At 42.2% G+C, this 17,310-nt stretch overlaps 1 protein-coding gene across 2 annotated transcripts in view; it reads left to right on the top strand.

Annotated features, from left to right (window-relative positions):
• FBN2 (fibrillin 2) overlaps positions 1–17,310 on the top strand; it is a 272,503-nt gene that overhangs the window by 140,304 nt on the left and 114,889 nt on the right. For both annotated transcript variants that reach the window (XR_008317396.1, XM_053301249.1), the window contains exons 20-23: positions 3,394–3,513; positions 9,426–9,563; positions 10,926–10,976; positions 14,957–15,082. Coding sequence is in view for 1 of the 2 variants with exons in the window: in XM_053301249.1 (XP_053157224.1) it covers positions 3,394–3,513; positions 9,426–9,563; positions 10,926–10,976; positions 14,957–15,082 (435 nt within the window). In the remaining variant the exon portion in view is untranslated. The remainder of the gene's footprint in view (positions 1–3,393; positions 3,514–9,425; positions 9,564–10,925; positions 10,977–14,956; positions 15,083–17,310) is intronic.

Genomic DNA, 17,310 nt, shown 5'->3' with positions numbered 1-17,310 from the left:
AAAGGAATTCCTCTTCATTTTATTATCATTTATTAGTACAGCTCAATACTAAAGTTAGTGACTGACATACTGTGCAAGGGCACATCATCCCAGTAACACTGCAGTACACAACTTGTGCCAATTGTGTTACCCAAGAGGAAGCCCATTGGAAATAATAGATTTACTAGTTGTGCGGCTGCACAGCTTGCATGCATACAACTTTAATGGGCTGTCATATCCTTGCACAGTATGTCAGCCACTGTTAAGAGATTGAATTTAATACTGCTCCTGAGTAGGGATGTGCAGACCTGGTTCATGATCAAACCGGACCACCATAAACAGGGTTGGTTTGAGTGGTTCAATCATGAACTGCTTTGAGCTGGTTCGGGCTGGTTCATCAAACCGACCGGCCCAGCCGATCAGTTTGACCTAACTGGTCCGCAAACCTGTGGTTTGGTCCAAGTTCGGACCGAACCCTCCAACCAGTTTGTGCATACCTTTACTCCTGAGGATCTGGGTACCCTCAGGAAAAATGTATTGTGGTGATAAAGGCTGCAGGCGGAGGGTGAATCCCTGAAAATCAGGCCCAGGCACTTAGGCAGGTTCCATAAAGTGCCTGCACCTTGTTTTTGGAGATTTGCTTACATGCCCTGCAGCCCTAAGTGATTCTGCATCATTCTCAAGGGTCCTCTAAACCTCAGGGAAGGTTTTCAGGGAGCTACAGTGGGTGTGGGAAATCATTTGTGCTCATGTTCTTATGTACACATGACTGTGGGTTTTCTGCATTATTTACAAAACATGCAACAAGCACATGTTAAGATTTCAAATTAATTATTTGGGGCTTAATTATGGATAAAATAATAGTACACCTTAGTTTATTGCACAGAGCTTGCTTGCTTGCTTGCTTGCTTGCTTATTTATTTATTTATTTATTTATTTATAGTTTATTTGCACAAGATTAACTGTTTAGTAGTTTGAAGATTAAAGTTATCATGCCCTTGGGCAATTGCTTTTTCCCCACTCTAACTTTAAAATGCTTTAATTAATATAGTTGTCTGTCACTAGTAACATTAAAACTAGCATACCTCCGGCTATTCCTTTTCTTCATAAGCAAGTTGTTAAAAAGTTGTTTTGTTTTGCTTGAGTCTTGAAACTTGAATTTTTTACAAAATCTGGTTTCCATTGTTCGTCCAGTGGTATAATTAAATGCAAACCGGATGTGCTTTGAACATTTCATTTTTATGTATGTGGTAGTGTGATATACAAAGAATTTGATGCTCCCAGGAGAGAGAGGACTAATGTTGAATCTCCATGCCCATGCTTTATTCTAGTATAAACTGCTGAACAGAACTTGGAAGAATTGTACTACACTTATTAGTATACCCTCTGACCTTGCACCATCTCTACGGAGAGTTTTTGCATTTACCTACTATTCTAAATCCTTCCATGCTAAACCAAGTTGCATCGCTTTCATGATGATATTTTTAGAGACTAAACACTGAAACAACTAGACAAATAACTGGAGGGCACTGTTTCTAAAGTGAACGCTGATTTCAGAACTAAAAGCAGTTGATGTGATCAAGTTATACGATTAGCCCACTGAATGAAAGCCATTAGAAAACTATAAACAGTGCAGTCCAGAATAGGGAACCCAATTTGAGCTCTACATTTGAAACTATTGTGAGGCCATGAGCTCACTCTCTTCCCTCAGCTTCTAGATCTGGGTAACACAGATAATAATTATCTACCTCATAAGATTGTGAGACAAATACACACTCAGTGACCAGTACAGAATAACTTTAACTCTGCTTTGAGGCATGAGGTAATAAGCAGATATTTGCCTATCGAATACATTGGATATGGTCCTTCTTTTCTGGAATACTGTGGAAAAGTATCTTTTTCCGTGCAGGAAAAGAAGCATTGCAGGGGGCAGGGAGACAATTTTTCAAAGACACTGCTGGAAAGAAAAGGATTGAAAAATTCCCCTATGTCAGTCTTCTGTTTTGGACTGCAGCTTCTGATTAGGGTCATTTTGTTGAACCAGTTGACGCGGTTCTGTCTGAATTTGAACCAAATTCAGACCAAACTGAGGGTATGCAGACCGGTTAGGTCAAACTGATTGGTTTGATGAACCCGTCTGAACCAGTTCGAAGTGGCTTGTGGATAAACCACTTGAACCGGCCTCATTCACAGCAGCATGGTTAGATCACGAACTAGCTGCACATCCCTACTTCTGATGCTGTTTAAAAAACAAAACAAAAAATCCTTGGGACATACTAAATGCAACTGAGCATCACATATGGGGTGGAGATGGGAGGATAGAATAGTATATCAGATACAAAGGAAATGTGGAACAGTTATTCAGAATAAGTAGGACAATTTATTTTTATCTAATCCATATGCTTATTATTGCATACTAGTATGTATTTATGTAGTACTTGACTACCTCTTGTGTTTAATTTTTCACTTATTTTTTAATTATAGGCTTATGAAGTTAGCCCTAGTTCTTAGTCCCTTCCTTGAGAATATAATTATGTACTAAAATGTATTTCATTCGTGAACCACAACAGGAACTCTCTGTTTGCATTAGTAAGTCTGATTTGATTTAGAACTCATATCAAAATTGATATGGATGAACTGCAAAGACATGGTTACGTACACAAAATTGCTCTTGAGAATTACCCTTCCAACAAGCATTTGTTTTGTGTTTTTTTAAGGTTTTAGCAAATTTTAATTTTTTAAAAAGTTTGATATTGTTGGTTGGTGTCTTATCTCTAGATCTGGACTTGTTTAGAAACTACACATGGAAAGATGGAGGAGGAAGCATGGAGGAGCAAGTGAAATAAAGCCAAACCAAACATTAGCTAGAGGGATATACTATTCACAGTATTATGTAGGGGTGTGTGTGTGTGTGTTGTGTGTGTGTGTGTTTGAGCTGTTTCCAGGTCTCACAAATTACAGACAGCACTGCAATGTTTAGTTTCTGACAGTGTTTTCTTAATTTTCCTTAAGCCTTGTGGAGCCATAAATGACAAACAATAAGGCCTTTGTCTGAACATAGTCAATTGTGGTAAGGAGTGTATTGCTTTCCATTAAAATGGGTTTTGATTTCTCACAAGACAATTATAAATGATTCTGGAAAACTTTTTCAGTCTTGGAAGTTTCTCGCATATTTGAAGCAGCCAATCAATTAGCCCTTCCAAAACTATGCAAACCCTTTGTGCTCATACAAACTGCTTGCCCATACTCTGCATTACACAGATTAAGCTTAACTCTCTCTTTAATAATAATTTTAAAAAGGGACTATTTTTCCAGACATTCTGGCGTAACATGGTTCATGGCAGAGTCTATACATCATAATATTTTCCAGAAACACATAGCAAGTCTAACAGTGCTTTCCCTTCTGGATTATAGATATAAATGAATGTGAAAGCAGCCCTTGTGTCAATGGTGCCTGCAGGAACAATCTTGGTTCTTTCATCTGTGAGTGTTCATCTGGCAGCAAACTAGACTCTACAAGCTTGATCTGTATTGGTGAGTCTATTGGTTTATTTTATTCTTTAAATAAAAAACATGAATGCAGTTGTCTACAGTGGTTAGTTAAACAGGGAAGGAATGCTACACAGTAATACCCAACTGGTAAGAAAGCTAAGTATTACTTCCTACAAGGAATGTGTCTGGCCTGGCAACGAAATTGATCAGAGCCCATTTTCCCCCCAGGGAGTAGTATCAAACTACAGACAGTGTGTTCAAAGATACTGTTTCACACAATGTTTTGTCCTGGATGTGTCGAATTCTGAATATGGTGAAAAGAAGATTTAGGCTATAACTTGCAAATTGGCTCTATTTTTATAGCTACATTTCCTTTGTTGAACTTCACAGAATCTAAAGGTAACTTGTTGACACATGCCCTGGTTGTATTTCTCTTGGAATACCATAGTGTGAGATTGCCTTTGGAAAGTGTTTGGCCCAAATGCTGGAACCAGAGTGCTTACCGCAGCTGAGTGTTGGGAGCACACAACTCCCATATTACCAACAGTTGCACTGGTTACTGGTCTGTTTCCAGGCCCAGTTCAAAGTGCTGGTTTTGACTTTAAAACTCTAAACAACTTAGGTCTGGAATCCTATGAGGACAGCCTCCTTCCATATGAACCTGCCCAGGTACTAAGATCCACTGAAGAGGCTGTTCTCTGTGTTGCACCAATGTTTGAATGAGTTCAGTTGGAATATGGAAGACAGCCTTTTCAGTAGAAATGCCCAGATTATGGAACTTCTAACTTTTGGAGTTTCACCTCACATCCTTCTTGCAGTATTCTGCTGCAGACCCAAAATCTTTCTTTCCAGCGGGTCTTTAATGGTGGTAGAGGTTTAATAAATTAATGCTGTTAGTAGCTGACCCCACATAGAGCATCTTTGCGCTCTTTGGGGCCAGCGGTTACCCCTCCCCCCCTTCTGCCCAAGTCTCCGCTTCTGGGCCCAGCCACCTCTCCCCCCCACTGCCACTTCTACCCCCCCCCCACTTTCTCCCCCACCTGGGCCTTGCCTCTGCTGCTGGGCTGGGCCCGCCGCTGCCTCTGGCCTCTGCGGCCAGGCCTGCCACTGCTGCGGCGACCAATCCTCCTGGGTGCACCTCAGCCAAGAAGGCCCATCCGCCACCCAGCCAATCAGCTGGGTGCTGGGACGCACATTCCAAGGCACACCCAGGAGAATTACTATAATAGATTGTTTGGAGTTGTGCTGGTTTTATATCTGCTGCTGTTCCTAGTGTGCTTGATAATTGTTTCATGATTATTTTTATGTTTTTATATGCTATTAGCTGCCTTGGGCATCACTAGGTGGAAAGGCAAGGTACAAATATTTATTAAAAATACATAAACATCCATTTTACAAGTTTAGTTGTTTCCCATAGCAAAATTCCATTTGTGCAGTGGTGTGTGTTTAATGTCATTAAAAATTACTGTGGATTTCAAAATTAATGCTATCATACCTTAATATCTCAGCATTATTTGGGATTGCAAATATTGGGATTACATTTGTGCAGAAAATGGAGGACTGGCGTAGAGCCCTCTATTTCTTCTTATCATCATCATCTTCATCATCAGGAAATGGCATTCACTCCCTAAATGCCTGCCTACAGGCAGTAAATGGCTGGATAAGGGATAACAAATTGAAGCTGAATCCAAGCAAGACAGAGGTGCTCATTGTGGGGGGTTGGAATTTAAGGGATGAGTTAGATCTTCCTGTGCTGGATGGGGTTACACTCCCCCAGAAGGAACAGGTACGCAGCTTGGGAGTGCTCTTGGATTCAGACCTCACCCTGGTATCTCAGGTGGAGGCTATGGCCAGGAGCGCTTTCTATCAGCTTCGGCTGATTTGACAGCTGTGTCCATTCCTTGAAATGAACGATCTCAAAACAGTGGTGCATCAGCTGGTAACCTCCAGGCTCGACAACTGCAATGTTCTCTACGTGGGTCTGCCTTTGTACGTAGTTCGGAAACTTCAGTTAGTTCAAAATGTGGCTGCCAGATTGGTCTCTGGGGTAACCCGGAGAGACCATATTATGCCTGTCTTAAAACAGCTGCACTGGCTGCCGATATGTTTCTGGGCGAAATACAAAGTGCTGGTTATTACCTTTAAAGCTCTGAATGGCTTGGGTCCACGTTACCTGAAAGAGTGCCTTCTTCTGTATGATCCCCATCGCTCGTTGAGCTCATCTGGAGAGGTCCGTCTCCGGTTGCCACCGGTACGTCTGGTGGCGACTCGGAATAGGGCCTTTTCTGTAGCTGCTCCTAGTCTATGGAATGCACTCCTAGCAGATATCCGCAGTTTAGGCTCACTGTCGGCCTTTAAGAGAGCCCTAAAAACCTATTTATTTAGCCTGGCCTTCCAAGGCTTGTAAAGTGTTGTTGTTTTTAAATGTATTTTAATTGGTTTTAAATAGTTTTAATCATTTTTGAATTGCTTCTATATTGTCTTTAGCATTGTTTTAATTGTGGGTTTTATGTCTTTTTTTTTTAAAAAAAGTTGTTGTACACTGCCAAGAGCCTCTGGGTGGGGTGGTTTATAAATGTAATAAATAAATAATAAATAAATAAATAATAGTGCTGCCTGTGAGGGTGTAAGAATGAGGCCCATGCTGTGCATAGACAGATCTGTTCTGTTCCTATGAACAGATGCTCAAACACAGGCTTTGATGGTAGCTCCATTATTCCCACTATGATAGGAACAGGTCAAATCTGCCTGTGTAGCAGAGCAGGTCTCTTTCTCACATCTTCAAAAGCAGTGCAGATGGGGTCCACTCCCATTCTCTATTCTCCGCACAGTATGTAAGCCACCATTCACATAATTGAAATGTGATAATACAATGGCAATAACTGTGAACCAGTGTAATTATAGTTCCCCCCAAATTGAACTGAATACCATTGGAAGCACCTGGCCTTTGCTCTTTCTAAATTAGTTACAGCATGTAACACTTTTATAAAGAATACAAGGTATCTAGTTTCACTGGAGAACATCAGTTTTTCCTGTATTTTGTCCTGTAATAAATATTATTATGTGCTTCCCGACTGTGTTAATTCCTGACTGTATTTATCCCACTATTTGTGGTTATGCTGTACTTGGTTGCTAAATGCTGATTCTGGGTGTTGCACGGAACCGTTCGGTGCTCGCTTCCTGGAGCACTGAACCGGTTCTGTCCACCAGTGTTCAAACCAGTTAAATAACAAGGAAGGTGCTGCCTACTGTCAGCCCTGCCCTTCTACTCCCTACCACCACCGCTGGCACTCCAGAAAAGTGGGCATGCTGGGCGGTAGCGTTCCTGCTTGCAGTCCCAGCAGCATCACCACACTAATGTCTGGCACACACATGTAATCTCACATTCATGCGCGCTGCAGCCCAGCACACCCGCTTTTCTGGAAAGCTCTGGAAGTGGGAGAGCAGCGGCATGGGGCTGACAGATAGGCAGAGCCTTCCCTGTCATTTAAAGCAACTCCCCTCATCCTCCTGGGAGTGCATGGATCGGTTCCATGTACATCCCTAGTGATGGTGAGCATAAAACTCTAAAATATCATGGCTGTTTGCTTTTCAGTGTAAAGGAGCATACCTTAGGGGAGGAAGCTGTGATTTTTAGCCCCCCTCCCCCCCTAAAAAAGTACAGGAGGGGAAAGGGTTAAATCTCCCCCCCACACACACACATACACACACACACACCAGACTTCTACAACAGATTTCAGCCTTTACAGTAAAAAAAGAAAAAGAAAAAAAGGACAGAGGAAAGCTACACACAAGTGAGTGAAATATACAGTTTGGCTCTAATATATCAACTAGCTTGTACTAGTTGTTGCAGCAACAGATTTGTTGTACTAGTTGCTGCAGTGGGAGCAACAGATTTATTTAGGTATACAAGAAGGGCCCAGCTGGATCAGTCCTAATTCCATCAACAATCTCTTTCCCATATTGGCCAGTCAGACGCCTTTGAGAAGTCCAGAAGCCAGTTATGCAGCTGCTTTTTCTTCTCTATCACTGGTCTTTATATGCATGCTTCTGTGAACCTGGAGGAAGCATTTAACCATCGTAACTAGTAAACACTTTCCACCAAGAAATTGGCTAAGTCCTTTTTAAAGCCACATTTATTTATTTATTATTTATTATTAAAAAAGTTATACCACCCTTCCAAAAGGCACATAAGAACAGCCCTGCTGGATCAGGCTCAAGGCCCATCTAGTTCAGCATCCTGTTTCACACAGTGTCCCACCAGATGCCTCTGGGAAGCCCACAGGCAAGAGCTGAGGGCATGTCCTCCCTCCTGTTGTTTCTTCCCTGTAACTGGTAATAAGAGGTACCTTGCCTTTTAGGCTGAGAGCCTATAGCCCTCAAACTAGGAGTCACTGATAGACCTGTCCCTCATGAATTTATTTAACCCACCTTAAAGTATTCCAGGCTGTTGGCTGTCACCATATCTTGTGGCGGAGAATTCTACAAGTGGACTATGCATTGTGTGAAAAAATACTTCCTTGTGTTGGTCCTTAATTTCTTGGCAATCACTTTCATTGGATTACCCCTCATTTTAATGTTATACGAGAGGGAGAAAGAGTCCTCTCTATCCAATCTCTCCACACCATGCATAATTCTATGCACCTCTACCATGTCATCCTCTACCCTCAGTCTTTTTCCTAAACTAAAAAGCTCCAGGTGTTGTAGCATTGCCTTGTAAGGAAAGTGCTCCAGTTCCCTGATCATCTTGGCTGCCCTCTTCTTTTCCCTCTCCAGTTCTGTAATGTCCTTTTTGAGGTATGGTGACCAGAACTGTATACAGTTATTCTAAGTACAAACCTATGTACACATATACACAAATATGTATACATATGTGCAAAAGTACACATAGATTTGTACAGAGTTCTGGTCACAAATTGTGGGCCAAATGTGGCCACACCATAGATATGTATAAGGGCATTATAATATTAGCAGTTTTATTTTCAGTCCCCTTCCTAATGATTCCAAGCATGGAATTGGCCTTTCTCAGTGACGCCATGCACTGAGTCGACACTTTCAATGAGCTGTCCACCATGACCCCAAGATCCCTCTCCTGGTCAGTCACTGACAGCTCAGACCCCATCAGAGTATATGTGTAGTTGGGGTTTTTTTGGCCCTAATATGCATCACTTTATACTTCAATTGAACCGCATTTGCCATTTTATTGCCCACTTCCAAGTTTCGAGAGATCCTTTTGGAGCGCCTCACAATCCATTTTGGATTTCACTACCCTAAATAGTTTGGTGTCGCCTTCAGATTTGGCCACATTGCTGCTTACTCCAACTTAAAGATCATTTATAAATAAATTAAAAAGTACTGGTTACAGTACAGATCCCTGGTGGACCCCACTTCTTACTTCCCTCTATTTAGAGAACTGTCCATTTATACCTAGGCTAAGGGCTATCACCACATCTTGTGGCAGTGAATTCCATAGCATAAATATGTACTATGTGAAAAAGTACTGCCTTTTGTCCCTAATGAATCTCTTGCCATCAGTTTCATTTGATGACTCCTAGTTCTAGTGAAGGAGGGGTGCTTTATCTCTGTCCACTTTACCCATAGTATGCATAGTTCCATATACCTGTATCATCTCTTCCATTGTTCACTTTTTTCTAAATGAAAAAGCCCCAAATGTATAAGCTTTTCCTTGTACAGAACGTTCTCCAGGCCCTGATCATTTTGTTTGCCCCTTTCAGCATCTTTTCCAGCTCTACAATATCCTTTTTGAGATGTAGCAACCAGTATTCCAAGTGTGGCTGCACCATAGATTTGTATAAGGTCATTACAATATAGTACAATATCACACCCACAGAATCTGGCCACTTGTTGGCATTTTTTATTTAGAACAAATACTTTTATACATAAAAATAGTAGCAAATATAGTAGAATTCAATTTTTCTTTTAATTCACTGTAGATAGTCTGAAGGGAACATGTTGGCTGAACATTCAAGACAATCGCTGTGAAGTGAACATCAATGGAGCAACTCTGAAATCTGAATGCTGTGCTACTTTGGGAGCCGCTTGGGGTAGCCCGTGTGAACGTTGTGAATTAGGTATGATTCTTTACTTTGCAGTTTCCTCTAGCATCAAACATCATGGAAACATGGGTGTAAGTACTATACCTCAATCAATGTATCCCTGATAAGTTCAGATGTCCTTTCCCAGAACTTGCTCAGGTATAATTATTTCCCGTTTCTGTTATCTTTTGCCATCACTGCAGTGTAGTAACATTACTTTAGCACTAATTATATGAATCTCTTAAGTCAGGAAGGTAAATACAAATTTACAAATAGAATTTGATTTATTGTTCTCTGTGTAATTGGTGTGTCTGTTGTGAGCAATTCCTAGCATCTCCCATTAAACGGATCCACTGGTAAGTGATAGAAAAGACTTCTGCCTGAGACTCTGTGGAGGTGCTGCCAGTCAGAGCAGATAATATCTAGACTCAGTATAGACCAGTAGTATGAACTAGTGTAAGGTAACTTACATGTTCCCATCTCCAGATGATTTAAAAGAAAGGTCTGTGCCTAATGGAGGTAGTAGTAGTTTTACCACAGGAAAAATAATTCTGAGGAACAAAGAAATATTAACTTGGGACTTTTCCTTAATATGGAAAGGGGAATATTTATACAGTTAAGTAATTTTAAATGAACACAACTGTTTCTCGTTTGGGGCTAGACTGTAAAAGATATAGGCAAACCCTGTTACTCACAGAGGTTCCGTTCCTCACCTACTACCACAAATAACAGAACTGCGAGTAATGAGGCATTATGCCTGTGGGAAATGGTGAGGGGGTTAGGTTCCAGAATGGCCAAAAAAGGTGAATAAATTGCAAAAACACAGTGAACGGGGCTGAAAATAATTGAGAATGTTTACTGTACCATTCTCCACAGAGTCTAGTGCCCAGGAATGCCCCCCCAAACTGTGAAAAAATGCTTTTTTAAAAAGAAATGAGCCACAAAATGGCTCCTACTCAATAAAATGGCAGTCATAAGTGACCTCCGTGGTCACTTCCAGCCCTCTAGGAACCACAGATACATACCCTTTCATCTCCACGGATAGTGAAATCAGGCGTCAATTAGACACCTGCGAATATGTGGAACCACGAATAGCAATTCCACAAGTGATGAGGTTTGCCTGTATATGCCATTTATATTTGTCTCCTTAAAGTTACTTGTGTGCAGAATTGATTGTATTATGATCACTTTTATTAGCACATATTTGTTGGAGGAAAGTCTGTGATGTCTGGAGGTGGGTGGTACAAATAGTTTTAATTTCTCTTAATCTGGTCCCATTGTTTTCCATCTACACCTATCCAGTAAGCATTTTATTTCTCCCCAAAGGAATCTTGTTTATAAATTCTGAGATATCATGTTCTGAAATAAGTGCTGCATTCTTTCATTATTTTTCTTAAGACACAGCATGTCCAAGAGGATTTGCAAGAGTTAAAGGTGTTTCCTGTGAAGGTAAGATTATTGTTTTGCTATTAGCACAGTGATTTTCTCAGACAGAATTAAAAAGTGACACTCTAAATCCTATATCCTTGAAAAGTAAACTAATGTTTTATGATTGTCATCATCACAGAAAGATCAATGATTTATAAGAGGTGGAAAGGAGCTCAAAAATAGTGGCTGACATCTTGACTAATGAACTGAGGATGCAGCAAGAGGCTGCGTCCTCACAGCAGGAGACTTACTCACTTCCACAGTGCATGTGCATAGAAGGAGAGAAGTGCTCTTCATTTGTCTTGTCTCCCTCTGCAAGTATTCTGTACCTTCCAAAATATGTATTTATTTATTTTATTTTTCCATCACATTTATAAACTGCCTTGCGTCTCAAGACAGTGTTCAGTAATTTAAAATAAAACACAATTAAAGCAATATTAAACAAGAAATTCTGGTAAGAACTAATCTGCCTACTTCCCTTTCCATATATTCTTAATTGATAATTACCAACTCATCACTGCAGCAGGCACCTTAAAGGAGAAAGCAGCATGGGTTGCTGCTTTCACGGTGGACCCTTACGGAGTACAGTGCCACAAAGGGGCAGCAGAGGCTAACGGGAGGGACAGTTAGGACCTGCCTGCCTCCTCTTAAGGGACCCCCTCCCCACCCCCTGAGATGTGCCTGGAGTATTCTTTGCACATCCCTACTCTATGTGTCCCCACAGCTGTAGCAAATTGGGTTCAGATTGGTTAGGCAGTTCACAGTTTACCCACTTGCATCTCAAACATTCACACATCTGCCATCTTGAATTGGGGTGGATGACATCATTACAAACTGTGCCATTGAGGTGTCCTTATGTGTCCCTACAGCTGTAGCAAATTTGGATCAAATCGGTTAGGTGGTTCACACTTTAGCCCACTTGCTCCTCAAAACGTTTACATTTCCCATCTTGAATCAGGGTGGATGACAGCATCACAAACTGTGAGGTGTCCCTATGTGTCCCTACAACAGTACCAAATTTGGTTCAAATTGGTCCAGGCCTTGTAAGCTTGATAGCGGCACACACACACACACACACACACACACACACACACAATCCAGGAGATCTCATAAGCTTACTTTCCTTAAGGAACGTAAGCTAAAAATAGATTTCACAAAAGGCCTGAGAAAACAAGTGTACCTTGAGCAATTTTTTGAAGGCAGCTAGAGATGGAAATGGTCTTATATTGACAGGGAATGCATTGCAAAGCCCTGGGGCAGCCATAGAGAAGGCCCAGTTCCACCAAATGAGCCGGTGGCAATAGTAACCAAACCTCCCCGCATTATCTCAGGATTTATGACAGAGAAGGTGCTCTCTTAAGTACCATGGACTCAAGCTATTAATGGCATTATAAGTAATGACCAATATTTTGTATTTTGCTTGGAAACATATCGGTAGCCAGTAGAGCTCTTTAAAAGGTGTTATAAGATCTCTTCGGGTCACCCCAGAAACCAATCTTGCTGCTGCTTTCTGCACCAATTGCAGTTTCCGGACTATGTACAAAGACAGCTCCACACTACTGAAATCTAGCCTGGAAGTTATGAGCATATGTACCACTGTTTTGAGGCCATTTACCTTCAGAACGGGATGAGTTAGATCTTCCTGTGCTGGATGGGGTTACACTCCCCCAGGAGGAACTACTGCAATGTGCTCTACGTGGGGCTGCCTTTGTACATAGTTCAGAAACTTCAGTTAGTTCAAAATGCAGCAGCCAGATTGGTCTCTGGGGTAACCCGGAGAGACCATATTATGCTTGTCTTAAAACAGTTGCACTGGCTGCCGATATGTTTCCGGGCAAAATAAAAAGTGCTGGTTATTACCTTTAAAGCTCTGAACGGCTTGGGTCTGGGCTACCTTAGAGAGTGCCTTCTTAGGTATGATCCCCATCGCTCATTGACGTCATCTGGAGAGGTCCATCTCCAGTTACCACAATTCAGAAACTGAGCCTTTTCTGTAGCTGCTCCTCGTCTATGGAATGCACTCCCAGCAGATATCCACAGTTTAGGCTTGCTGTTGGCCTTTAGAAGAGCCCTAAAAACTTATTTGTTTGTCCTGGCCTTCAAAGGTTTGTAAAGGGTTCTTTTAAAAAAGTATTTTAATTGGTTTTAATTGTTTCTGAATTGTTTTTATATTGTTTTTAGCACTGTGTTTTGAATTGTGTGTTTTTATGTCTTTCTAAAGATGTTGTACACCACCCAGAGCCTTTGGATGGGGGGTTTATAAATGTAATAAACAAACAAACAAACAAATAAGTTGGCATATCAGCTGAAGCTGATAAAAAGCACATCTGGCCAGTGCCCCAATCTGTGAAACCAGAGAGAGCTTGGGTTCAGGAGTACTCCCAGACTACTCACTGTACCTTCCCCCCACTTAGGGAATGTAACCCCACCCAGAACAGGCAGATCTAAACCATCTCTCAAGTCCTTAATACCTCAATCTCATCTGGATTCAACCTCATCTTGTTTTCCCTCATCCAGCCCATTACCACCTCCATGCAGGCATTTAGGGAAGTGATGCCATTTCATGATGAAGCTGATATGGAGAAATAGATATGGGTTAGGGATGTGCACAAACCAAGGTCCAAGGATGTGCCCGAACCACTGGTTTGGCACCAAGGGGAGAGGAAGGATGAGCAGGACCTTTAAGAAAAAGGGGGCAGGTCTTTACCTGCTCTCTGCCACCACATGTAGCTTTTGCTGCTGCAGCGCTTGTACCAAGTACCCCCGTGAGGCACAGGCATGCACATGGTTTCTGTGCATTCATGGACACCATATACGTGCTGGCACCCCGCATGGGTACTAGGGACAGACGCCGCTGCAACAGGAAGCTGCATGCAGTAGCAGAGAGCACGTAAGGACCTATTTTCCTTTTTCTTAAAGATCCTGCTCGCCCTCCCCCTCCTCACACCACCGAACCAATTCATACCTTGGCTGAAATTGTTTGGTGCCAAAGCAGTGCACAAACCTTGGTTCATGCACATGCCTAATTTGGGTGTCATCACCATATTGGTAACACCCTGCACCAAATCTCCTAATGATCTTTCCCAGTGATTTCATGTAGCTGTTAAAAAGCATTGGAGACAGTATGGAACCTTATGGAACTCCATAGCTCTTGCTTTGAAGAGCAACAGTCTCCAAGAGATAGCATCTGGAATCTGCCCAACTGGTAGGAGTGGAACCACTGTTAAACAGTGCCACCTAGACCCAATTCCTTAAGAAAACCCAGCAAGATACCATAGTTGGTGTATCAAAAGCCACTGAGATTCAAACTGATGCAGCTGTAGGGGGTTGGTTCTGCTGTGTGTGCAAAGCTACTGTTTACATACCTGCATCAGTAATCAGGATCTCAGCCACTGTCAACAATTTCATGGGACTATAATTGACAACAGTTTTTCACCTGCAATAATATAAATGGTGACCTTGACAAATAAAATACAGTTTAATGGGAAGCCTTCTCTGATATTTTGTCTTACAAAGCTGTAATACAGTTGAAAAAATCTCAGTGCTCTATACTTTGTAAATGCTTTTGTAAATGCTTTTGCAGAAAATTCAGATCATTGTACTAGAAAACTGATTAATGGTTTCTGTAAATGTTTCACCCATTCTAAACCCTCTTATAGTATTTACTATAGAAGACTATACTATATATACTATATAGTATTTACTCTTTCTGGGTTTTCTGCATTATTCTAAAAATATGATTGGGGGGTCATTAGTTCCTGTTTAATAAATAGAAGGTTGCTACAGAAGGGGTATTTGATAAATGATCTTTATACTGTAACAGACAGTTCTTTGACCTCATCCAGGACAATTCTTTTACTCTCATTTTCATATGTTATTTGAGCCACGTTTTCTGCTATATAAACGACATATTTCACAACATGTTTAATATCCACTGTAAATTGTGCCTGTTTTACCAAAATAAGAATTGACTGTTATCTCCTATTAATATTTTACAATAGATGTCAATGAGTGTGATGTTTTCCCTGGTGTTTGCCCTAATGGACGGTGTGTCAACAGCAGAGGATCATTTCACTGCGAGTGTCCAGATGGCTTGACACTGGATGGAACAGGCAGAGTGTGTTTAGGTGAGCACTCAACATCCCACTACCACACCTTCAACTGTATGCTTGATTTAGGGCTAGTACATTCACTTGAGGATCACTTGTCCTCAAGCTTTCCTATACTTCTAGTGACCTCCAGTTCCAACAACCACTGCAAATGATTAAGGTTGGAAACCACTTCTGCTACCACCCATTCGTTCTTGTAACAGTTCCTCACTTTCTTTGCCAAATAAAATTAAGACATCACCACACTAGCTGTTTTCTTTCCTTATTCTCTCTGGCAGCAGCTATTTTTACCTGCAGTTTAGCGGAGAAAGCAGGGGTTAAGTTATGTTGATTAAATCACTTCCTCTATTAGTAATGTGTGAGTGTCATGCATAAGTGTGCTGAGAGCCCAAATAACTGGGTAGGAATGATTTTCTACTTATACCAAAGACCCTCAACTAATGGTGAAGACCCCTACTTCTGCAGGAAAATACTGCGGAGTTAAAACAATCCTTATCTATTCCCAAAGTTCCCCAGACTGACAGGAATCAAGGGTTACACGTGCGCACTGCTCTCCTGAGGCCAAGGAATGTTAGCAGCAGGCCTGTTCAAAGCAGCCCTGCTTCACTCCAGGGCTCCACTTCTTATTCACCTCAGCCCCCTTCAGCCTGCTTCAAAGGAGCCCACTTTGGCAAATCCTTAAGTGTCCCAAAATATTTATTTGTTTGTTTGTTTGTGTATTTATTTATTTATTTATTTAAGTTTTCTTATATACCGCCTCCTCCAAAGACTCTAGGTGGTGGACAACAACAATACCAATCAAAATAAAATAATAAAATAAAATAAAATAAAAGGCAAAGGCCTGGCAAAACAGGTAGGTCTTCAGAAGTAGGCTTGAGCCCCAATCCTTTCGGAGGCCATTCTAGAGGCTTCCGAAACATTTTGGCCACTGGCCATTTCGGCATTCTGGCAGTGGTGGGGGTGTTCCCTTAAGGGCAGGGGAGGGTGCACTTACCCCTCCGGCCACATTTTCCCTGCCGGTGCTCCGTTGTAGCATCCATGTGCCTTTCATGTGCGTGCACGGCAGATGGGTGCACGCACACACGATGGGCACATGTGCACCCAGTACTTCCAGCCACTTCTGGCCGATGAGGGCAACAGGGTGGCAGGGAGGTATGCTGCTGCCCCAAGGGTCTTTGCTACAATGGAGTGCCAGCGGGGGAAATGCAGCGGGAGGGGTAAGTGTACCCTCCCCCACCCTTAAGGGAACACCCCCGCCACTGGAACAATTCCGGGCACATCCCTATTAAGAAGGGCCTTAAAAGCAGCTAGGGAGGGGGCTGAATGAATCTGAGGGGAAAGAGGGTTCCAAAGAAGAGGGGGGGGGCACAGAAAAGGCCCTCCTATGGGCCCAGGTACCATGCACTACACCAGGGCCCTGGACACTAAGGAGGGCCAGCTGAGAAGACCTCACAGGATGGGATACAACTGGCTGAGAGAGGTGATCCCAGAGATATACAGGTGCTAAGACCATAAGGGTTTTGTAGGTGAGAACCAGCACTTTGAATTGGACCCAGAAGTTCACAAGGAACCAGTGCAGCAAGCATAAAAGAGGTGTGCCACTATCAAATCTACAGCCACCCATGAAGAGGTGGCCCGCTGCATTCTGGACTAGTTGAAGCTTCCAAATGATTTTCAAAGGCAACCCTAGGTAGAGCGCACTGCAGTAGTCCAAACGAGAGGTAACAAAGGCATGAGTTACTGTTGCCAGGGCCTGTCAGTTGAGAAAAGGCCATAACCGGCAAACCAGCCAAAGCTGGGCAAAGGCACCCATGGCCATGGCCTCCACCTGCTGTTCAAGCAGGAGGGCAAGTCCAGAAGGACACCCCCCACCGCCAGATCACAAACTGTCTGTCTCAAGGGAAGCACAACCCCATGCAAAGTAGGCCTTTGCATTAATGCAAATGTCAGGATTTGGTCCGAACCGGTCTAATCTGACCCTGGAAATGTCGGTTTGGGGTCCTTTGGAACTTTCAGAATGTCGGGTTCAGGATCAGGTATTTTCCAGACCAACCTTCCAATTCATTTAAAAGTAACTGGGTGATACTCACAGTGAATCCATAAGAAAAACAACCAGAGAATTGCAGGGGAAATGCTGTAAGATCAGAAAATCTCAGAGAACCCAGAAATTAGCTGCTTGTGAGCTAAAAAATCTTTTTAAAAAATTTAAGAACACATGCATGGGCAGGCAGATAAAGGGTGGAAGA

Source organism: Hemicordylus capensis, chromosome 2, assembly GCF_027244095.1.
Source record: "Hemicordylus capensis ecotype Gifberg chromosome 2, rHemCap1.1.pri, whole genome shotgun sequence".
Classification (NCBI taxonomy): domain Eukaryota; kingdom Metazoa; phylum Chordata; class Lepidosauria; order Squamata; family Cordylidae; genus Hemicordylus; species Hemicordylus capensis.
This window is presented reverse-complemented; position numbering and strand designations above follow the sequence as displayed.